General features: G+C 37.1%; 1 protein-coding gene across 4 annotated transcripts in view; it reads left to right on the forward strand.

Annotated features, from left to right (window-relative positions):
* The window catches only part of LOC102679681 (tyrosine-protein kinase Drl-like), a 105937-nt gene that overhangs the window by 91420 nt on the left and 4390 nt on the right, over positions 1–10127 (forward strand). For all 4 annotated transcript variants that reach the window (XM_006608293.2, XM_006608296.2, XM_006608294.2 and 1 more), the window contains one exon: positions 4436–4640. In XM_006608293.2, the coding sequence (XP_006608356.1) occupies positions 4436–4640 (205 nt within the window). The remainder of the gene's footprint in view (positions 1–4435; positions 4641–10127) is intronic.

The raw sequence follows: 10127 nt of genomic DNA on the forward strand, positions 1-10127 counted from the left end.
GTTGATGAATATTTCGCACGTGTAGAGAAATTTTCGAATGATGGATGTTTATTTATAGGGAGACTTAGTCGTGTTTTTCGTATTATTCGATACCATCGTATAAACGTAATTTTTTTTCCTCCCCTCCCTCCATTGAGCTTTTATAACCCCATTTCGCGATGTATAAATTATTAAGCCATACCTTAAAGAAGATTGCATCCGGGAAAGAAGAAGATTCGAGGCGAAGTTTCGAGAGGGGAAGGGAGGAAGAAACTTTTACTCTACTCTCCTCCTTTTTTCTCTTCTTCTTCTAGGGACTCGTTGCACTTATCTCGAATATATTAATTCTCCTCCTTTTGGAGAGCACTGTAGGAATTGTGATTTTTAGATTTAAATAGAAAAATATATACGTACATAATTTAAGCGAAGAAGATTTAAACATCTTTCCGCTTGCTTTTAATTCTCTCTCTCTCTCTCTCTCTCTCTCTCTCTCTCTCTCGCTCTCTCGCTCTCTCTCTCTCTCTCGCTCTCTCGCTCTCTCTCTCTCTCTCGCTCTCTCGCTCTCTCTCTCTCTCTCGCTCTCTCGCTCTCTCTCTCTCTCTCGCTCTCTCGCTCTCTCTCTCTCTCTCGCTCTCTCGCTCTCTCTCTCTCTCTCGCTCTCTCGCTCTCTCTCTCTCTCTCGCTCTCTCGCTCTCTCTCTCTCTCTCGCTCTCTCGCTCTCTCTCTCTCTCTCGCTCTCTCGCTCTCTCTCTCTCTCTCGCTCTCTCGCTCTCTCTCTCTCTCTCGCTCTCTCGCTCTCTCTCTCTCTCTCGCTCTCTCGCTCTCTCTCTCTCTCTCGCTCTCTCGCTCTCTCTCTCTCTCTCTCTCTCCTTCTCTCTCTCCCCCCCTTCTCTCTCTCCCCTCTCTCCTTTCTTCGAAGAGAGAAACTTCGCGAAATTTCGAGCGCCTCGTCTCGTCTCGTCTCGTCTCGTCCCTCTTCCTTTCGTCGCTTTATAATTAATACTAATTTGCATAGTAATAACTCCGCAGCGCAAGAGGAGATTCCGTACCGCGCGTTAAAATTAGATACGAAAATGAAATAAGTTTCATTGTCGGAAATATGGCAGGCGTGTGGTGGCTCGATGCGTCATCGTAAATAGAGCCACGCGCTTCGTTCGTCCGATCGAAATCCTTATCGACTGATTGAAAGAGAGTTGCCTTTGTACTTTAATTGTGGAAAGATTTGCTTAAAGGGAGGAGGGGGGATGATATCGATTAAATATCTTCGATTACTCGCTCGATTACACGATCCGTTGCGCGATGAAATTATAGAAAAATGAAGAGGGGAGTAGAAAAGTTGGGGGAGGAGGGGGTGCGCGCCCTTTGTGCGTCCGCCACCGTTCCAATTCACCCTCAAAGTGGACCAATTGTCTCTCCTCTCTAGCTACCGTTATTAAATCTTTTGAAGTTCCCTCCTCCTCCTCCTCCTCCTCCTCCTCCTCGAGGAATTTTTCCCAAGATGGAAATAGTTTTGGATCCAGACGACGAATATTAATTCCAAGAGCCATTACAACTGCGATAATGATAAACGTTGATATTTTCTTGTTTGTTGTATTTAAAACATATAGCTCGAATTTTTCTGAAAGTGAAGCAAATAGTAAATTGTTATTAAATCTTTTGAAGTTTCCTTTCCTCCAGGAATTTTTCTCAAGATGGAAGTAGTTTTGGATCCAGACGAATATTAATTCTAATAGCCATTATTGTAAAAATAAATTATTACGATATCTTTTTGTTTATTTAAGATATACAGTTTGAATTTTTCTCAGAATAAATCATAGATTATTATTAAATCTTTTGAAGTTTCCTCTTCTCCAGGAATTTTTCTCAAGATGGAAATAGTTTTGGATCCAGACGAATATTAATTCTAACAGCCATTAACTGTGATAATGATAATCGTATTTAAAACATATAGCTCGAATTTTTTTGAAAGTGAAGCAAATAGTAAATTGTTATTAAATTTTTTGAAGTTTCCTCTTCTCCAGGAATTTTTTTTAAAATGAAAATAGTTTTGGATCCAGACGAATATTAATTCTAACAGCCATTACTGTAAAAATAAATTATTACGATATCTTTTTGTTTATTTAAGATATATAGTTTGAATTTTTCTCAGAATAAATCATAGATTGTTATTTATTAAATCTTTTGAAATTTCTCCTCGAGGAATTTTTCTTAAGATGTAAATAATTTTGGATCCAAACGACGAATATTCTAGTTCTAAAAACTGTACATTAATGTAATAATAAATTATTACGATATCTTTTTATTTATTTAAAATATAGTTTTTATTTTTTTCAAAGTGGAGCAAATCGTAGATTGTTATTAAATCTTTTGTTGAAATTTCTCCTCGCGGAATTTTTCTATTTACTTATTCATGAAACGTACAATTTCACATTGTAAAAAACCTCAAAGTGGGCACCAATTGTATTTTTCATAAATTATTAAAATTCTATTCTCGCCAACATTTTTTTCTATTTATTTATTTCTTATTTATTTCTATTTATTTATTATTATTTATTATTTATTTATTTCTCTTAAAACGTACATGTTTCAATTCTCCTTAAAATTCCCTTCACAGAAATTTCTTCTCGCGGAATTTTTCTTAAAATGGAAACAGTTTCAAGTTTATCACAATACTTGTGCATCAACATTTTTTCATTTATTTATTCTTAAAACGTAAAATTCCACGTTCCAATTTCCCTCAAAGTGAACCAATTGTGTCTCTTCACAGATTATTAAATCTTTTGAAATCTTTTGAAATTTCTTCTCGTGGAATTTTTCTCTTTATTTATTCTCGAAACGTAAACTTCCACGTTCCAATTTCTCTGTGAAAGTCGACCAATTGTCTTTTCACAGATTATTAAATCTTTTCAAATTTCTTCGAAGCGAAATTTCTCTTAAAATGGGAAATAATTTCACATCTACAACAATACGTCAATATTTTTCTACTTATTTATTCTTAAAACGTACATTTCCACGTTTCTCTCAAAATGAACCAATTGTATTGTCTTGTAATAATAACTCTTAAATCTTTCGAAATTCCTTCTCGCCAACATTTATTCTATAAAATATACACTTCGACGTTCACACTTTCAAGCTTCTTCTGTACGGAATTTTTCTCAAGGATATAATAGTTTCAGATCCGAACAATGAACACAATAATCACCAAAACTCGCTTAACCGATCCATCCATCCAAATCATTTCCCATAATATAATATATAATATAATATAAAATATAATTGTATCGAATAATATATACGCGCAACGTATATAAATAATAAACTACTTATCGATGTTTAAACGCTTCTGCAACGACAAAAAAACTCGACCGTTACAAACGCGATAATTTTTTCCTTTAACTCCATTCGACCAACGAACAACATCCTCTCCCCTCTCTCTTTCTGCCTCCCTCCCATGTTGCGTACTTACACGCCAAATTATCGCGCCAAATTATCGACGGCCGAACGGAACGAAGGCGAAAACGTATATAAAAAAGTATATACCCGATGGGACGACGGACGTAAACCGATCCCCCCTCCTTCCTAGCGAATACAAAGAATCGAGGGAGGGGAGAGGAGGGAAGGAACCAAGGACAGCGCAATATTTGAAATGGTCGCCCCTCTTCTCCTCTCGTCCAACTTTTTCCCGTGGAATCGTGCATTTACTACCATCGCTTCAAAACGGCCGATAAATCCGACCGAAATATCGGAATTACTCGCTGCTACTACCTCTGTGAATTCTCTCACTCTCATACTCACTCTCTTTCTCTCTCTCTCTCTGTATAGAGAATTTTAGCCGGTTGGTTTTCACCGTTCTCCTCGCTGGCCATCTCTCTGATATCTAGCAAAGGGGAACGGAGTACCACCACTCTCCTTTGAAAATTTTGGCCCCGCGGGCCAAGCGGTAATTTGACACGGCGCGAGGATCGATCGTGGCGGATGTGTATCGTCGCGTGAGTGGAAACGACGAACGATTTTCTGGCTCGATGATTACGAAGAAATTTGAAATTTTTTTGTTGCGATATATATGTTTAATTGATTATATCTACTTTATAATATATATGTATATATATATATATATATATACAGAGAAATGAGAGAAATCTTTTTAAAGTAATTTCTACGAGGAAAGGCGCATTGTGATAAGACGGCTTAATTTGAATATTTCTGGTACGAGAAAAGGCACTTAAAATTCCTCTTCCCCCAGATAAGTTCGCGGTGGTTATCTCACGAAGGAGACACGAAAGTTTTATATCATGATTTTATAATCTTCTTTAAATAGTTCCTTCCTTCAACATCCCATCATACCCGGTTCCGCCTATTCTCATTTTCTCAAAATTCTCCAATTTTTTTTTTTTTTTCCAATTCCAATAATCGTTCGAATACGAAACGATCTTCGTTTCACGATCTTCCCTTTCAGGAAAACGCTGCCCTGCTGCAGCTATTCGGCGGCGGAAACTGGTGGCCTCGCGAGAAGTTCCGTCCTGGTCAGGGTCGACCCACGGCCCGGCAGCGCCAATTCCGGAAGCTACGCGACCATCGCCGATCTGGAACCGCTATACGCGAGGCCGTGCGGCTCCAGGGCGAGTTACTACGCCTCCAGCCACGTCACGCATCTCAGTCAGGTATCGTGCAATTAATCACTTATTTCAAATCGCGATCACGAAGGGAATGATATTGACTTTGAGCGGCGACGAGACTGGAAATAAAATTGTCGAGTTTCGAGTCGAGATTAATTTTGAAGAATCGGTAGAATTTTTGTGTTTGAAACTTGAATCCAATTTTTTCCGAATTTTTTTTAATTATTATCGTTCCAAGAAATAACGTAACAGATTTAAGAAACAGAATCGAAAGTAAATGAGAAATTCTTATTATATTATACGTGAATATTTCTTTTTAAGCTGATGGCTGGTATAAAGAATTGTCTTTGAAATTTGAATCTCTTTTTTCCAAATTTTTTTAAATTTTGCATAATCTATTTGTTAGATTGTATTATTCACAAGATATATATATATATCTCAAAATATTCTCGCAGGTATTCGTTGCACTAAGTCAAGATCAATTTCAAGCTCGTGAATGTTTCTCCTTAAACTGATGGTTGATAGAATTGTTGTCTTTGAAATATGAATCCCTTTTATCCGAATTTTTTTCAATTATTAGATTGTACTATATTATTCACATAATATACATATCTCTCGAAATTAAAATGCTCAGCTACTGAACAATATCATTTCCAGAAATAATTCAACAGGTTTAAGGAATGGAAACAAAATCGAAAGTAAATGAGAAATCCTCGTTGCACCAAGTTAATCAATTTCCAACTCGTTTCTCTTTAAGTTGATGATAATTTAATTAATTATCGTCTCTGAAATTTGAATCCCTTTTTTCCACATTTCTTTTAATCGGTTTGTATATTATTCACACGATACACGATATCTCACGAAATTAGAAAATAGCTTTCGCAGCCACGACTGAACGGTAACACACGTTGCCTGAAATAACGTAAACAAGTTCAAGGAGTGGAAACAAAGTCGAAAGTAAATGAGAATCGTATTTTCCCTCTTCGTCCGTTCCTTCTCTCTCTTTCTCTTTCTTTCTCTTCGAATACCACGCCGTTCTTTCGCACGAGACAGAGACGATACGATTACTCCTCTCTTTCAGCTCTTTCAGCTTCGTCCACGTCGCGTGCAAGACGAAAGAAAGAGAGAGAGGGAAAGAGAGATACGCTCGAAACTTGATCGAATTTGCGGTCGTGGGGAGGGTGGAGCGAGGGCCGTTTTCCGCCAACAACTCCTCCTCCTCCTCTCTCCCTCCTCTCCCTCCTCTCCTCTTTATTCACTCTATTTCAAACCTTCCTCACGCTTGCCTCCGGAAACTGGTACACGTGTTAAATCCCTTTTCCCTTCCTGTTCTTTCTCCCTTTCGCTCCTCTCGGAATCTTGTTGTTGGAAGGTTCTCCTTGGAGAGATGCTCTCCTCTTTGGGGAAGGGAAGGGAAGGGTTGGAAGGAAGGTTTGTTCATGGAGGAACGTCTTATGTACACTTGATTTGCGATACGAGAAGCGAGAAAGAGGATACATTTTTTCTTTTCTCTTTTTTTTTTTATTTTTGGATGGATAATACTTGTTAACATTTACCAATCTTGAAGCTGTGAAAGAAAAAGAAAGGAATATTAAAAGAAAGTATTATTAACGAATATATCAAATTCTTCGTTCTTTTTTTTTTTTTTTTTTGAGAGGAAATGAAAAAAGATTTTTTTTTTTTTTTGGGGGGAAAAAAAAAAAATTTTTTTTTTTTCCCCCCAAAAAAAAAAAAAAATCTTTCTTCCTTTCCCCACAAAAAAAAAAAAAAAAAATCTTTTTTCATTTCCTCTCAAAAAAAAAAAAAAAAAAGAACGAAGAATTTGATATATTCGTTAATAATACTTTTTTTTCTTTCCCAGCTTCAAAAATAGTTAAAATATTAACCAGTATTATCCATCCCTTTATCCACTCAAAAAAAAAAAAAAATCTTTCTTCCTTTCCCCACAAAAAAAAAAAAAAAAAATCTTTTTTCATTTCCTCTCAAAAAAAAAAAAAAAAAAGAAAAATTAAAAAAAAGTATTATTAACGAATTATCAAATTCTCCATTTCGTTTTTTTTTTTTTTGTTTTGGAAGAGGAATTTTTTTTTTGAATAGATAAGGTAATGGATAATACTAGTTAATATTTTCCAATTTTACTTATTTTTGAAGCTATGAAAAAAAAAAGAATATTGAGAAAAAATATTATTAACGAATTATCAAATTCTCCATCTCGTTCTTTTTTCTTTAATACTTGTTCTTTTTTAATACTGGTTAACATTTTCCAATCTGCCATATTTTAAAGCTATGAAAACAAGAAAGAAAGAATATTGAAAAAAAAGTATTATTAACTTAAATTATCAAATTCTCTACTTCCCCCTATATACCCCACGACCAAACGAGATAGTAACTTTAATATTATTCTTTCGATTTGAAACGCAAATTCGAATCCTCCATACCTGTTACAAAGGGGATATTACGACCGAATAATATAATTGCGTAAAACGTTGATCGATGCTCGGGTGAATAATTAATAAAGCGGAGAGAGAGAGTCGACAATTTACAATTTGGATGGCGGTCGTCGAAGCGAGCTCGCTCGCCTTCTTTTCTCGTTCTTTTCGCGTCGAGGAACGCGATCCCAGCGATCTCTTTGTGATCGCACAGAATTCGAATTTCAATGGGAACCGGGGTAAAACGAAGGAGAGGAAGGGGCGATGCGCCTTTTGTTGCTCGGTAAAGAAGATCCCCTCTCGATCGACTCATCGAAAATTGACGCCGAGCAGCATATTTCGTATATCTTCCAAAATTTCTTATACACAGAAATTGCACAGAAAAAATTATAAATAAAAAGAAAACCTGAAAAAGAATGAAAAAGAATCCTATTGTAAAATTATTTCGTATTTAAAATTTAATATCAATTTACAAGCTTTAATACTCTTACAACCGTTGTATTATAATTCTCACGTATATCTGTAAAAATCTGAAATCGAATCTCTCTCTCTTTCTCTCCCCTTCGTTTAAAACGAGGAGAAAGAAGATAAAAAGAGAAATACGTACAAGGAAAGAGAGAGAGAGAGAAAAAAAGGGAGGAGATACAGAGATCGCGCAAATGTCGAATAAATATGCAATGGAGTTTAGAAAGAGCAGCGAGGCATCGCTCGATTCGCGTAACAAAGTCTAGAGGGGCACTTTCCGCCCGCGAAACGAGCGTTTTACATTAATTTCCCGGGGAAAAAGAAAGTGGGGTACTACCACCTGTGCTCTTCGCTATTCAAAGAGGTGGAGAGAGAAAGAGGGGTTGGGCGAAAAAGGTTACACACGCGGTTACCTTCTTCCTTCCTCTTTCCAAGGAACCCTTGTGAGTGGAAGAGAGAAAGAGAGAGAGAGAAGTTGGAAGTGGGTCTCCTCCTCCTGTGATTGTTTCGGCTTTGATCTTGGATCAATTTACCGGGTATATACGCGTATATGCCTCTTCCTCCTCCTCCTCCTCCTCCTCCTCGTCTGAAACGCGCCACCAACTTTGTTGCACCGACACGAGAGAGAGAGAGAGAGACTTTATAGAAACGCGTGTAGATAGCGATGGGTTCGAGTACGTCGCGAAACCATTGGAACCACTTCGATAAACTCAAAGAATTCTTTGTAAGCATTGTATAAGAAAGGTGATCATAAGATCTTGAAAAAGTTTTTCGCTACTCAATGAATTTGAATTTTGAATTTTCGTTCGTATTGTGCACATAAATTTATTAATATTACATTTATGGAATAAAAATTGATAAAAATGTTATTCCAAGTAATGGGAGTAGAGTTCATCGGTAAACAAAGAAATAAATAAATAAGATAAATCACATGTATAGATTGAAATGAATTTAATTGAAGTTGATATTAAAAAAAAAATTTCAATTTATATATTTCGTACGTAAACAGAGAAAATTTAATTAATCAATCGACGAGAATGACTAAAATTCCAATTTTAAAAAAATATATATATATATATATATAAAATTCGGATGATTTTAAAAAATTAATTAGTCTCAAATGAAGAAATAATTATTACAAAATATCAACTTACAAAACTCATCATTTCGAATAATCGAACTTGTGTCACTTGTGTTCCACTGCACTCGATCCCATCGCTAAGATCCAAGAGTAAAACCACCCGAGGAGACGCGCGCGAAATATACACGTGTAATACAGAGGAGGTGTGTGCACACACCAACGTTAAGAGGATGGGAAACACGGTTATCCTTTAACCGTGTGCGCAACGATCTCGTTCGCGCCCTCTCTTCTCAAAACTCGCCCAGTCATGTAATCCGGCAACGTCTTATCCCTCTTGTAAAACGATACGCTTGAGATCCCACCCATCGCCGAAGAAGAAGCCATTACTGCTCCTGTCTACCTGAGAGAGAGACTCCAGAGTCCTCTGTGGAACAGATGCGTCTCCTCCTCCTCCCCCTCCCTCCCCGATTTTCCCGATAAACTCGAAAAGGAACAACCGGTCCAATCCTATCCCCCTCCCACCCCCCTCCTTCCGGCCGAGCGAGATAACACCAGTGGCCCGCCACACCAGTCTCTCGACCAATCAGATGGCAACTTTTTAACGGACATATATATGTATATATATATATGTATCGTCGTGCAGCTATTTAATCCTCCGTGTGTATTTTTAATTGCAAATTTTTTTTTGCACGCTCCTGCTGAATCGACGACTCGAAGAGATGGTGTATTGGTATTTTAGACGATTTTCTTCTCTTCCTCCCGCTTTACTTTTACTCTGGTTAAAAAGCAGAGCGGAGAAAAGTCGTGCACTCTCCCCTTCTCTCTTTTCGAAGCATTGAATTATTTAAATAGTTCGTGTATTCATGAAGATAGAGGGGAGAGTAGAGGGGGGGATAGATAGATAGATTCCTTTTACCTTTTGGTTAAAAATACAATGGTCGAACTTGAGATTGAAAGAAAAAAGTGTGGTAAAAGTTTTCAAAGTTTTTCTTTCTCCTTTTCATTTTTCCCTTCTTCTCTGTTCTTCTCGGATAAAAATGGTGAACAAGGTAGGTAAGGGGGATATAAAAGATCGTGAAAGTGGCGGTTCTTTAAAAAAAAAAAAAAAAATTCTCGGATCGTACAATCCGATCCTTCCGTTATTAATTAATCCCTTTGCTTCGCTTTTAAATCGAATCGACGGAATTATTAAATTATCGGAAGGAAGGACGGATATTGTTAATTAATTATCCGACTTCAAGTTGAAAAGTTTCGCTTGGATCGAAAAAAAAAAAAAAAAGAGCTTCGACGTGGCGTGGAATGGCCTTCCCTTAAAAAAAAAAAAAAAAAAAATGAAGGCAAGTGGGCTGCCGAAAACGGTGGGAGAGAGGAGAGAGAGAGGGGAGGGGGAGGGGGTGGACAAACGGGACGAGCGACGTTTGACGAGAGAGAGAAACTCTCTCGATAAATAAATCGAATTGATGCATTGCGCGTATCCGGCAAAAAGTTCGCCGGTGGCGCGCTGTTAAATCAATAGCGACTCGATTGTGATTGTATAAAAAAAAAAAAAAAAAAAAA

Source organism: Apis dorsata, unplaced genomic scaffold (genome assembly GCF_000469605.1).
Source record: "Apis dorsata unplaced genomic scaffold, Apis dorsata 1.3 scaffold_33, whole genome shotgun sequence".
Classification (NCBI taxonomy): Eukaryota; Metazoa; Arthropoda; class Insecta; order Hymenoptera; family Apidae; genus Apis; species Apis dorsata.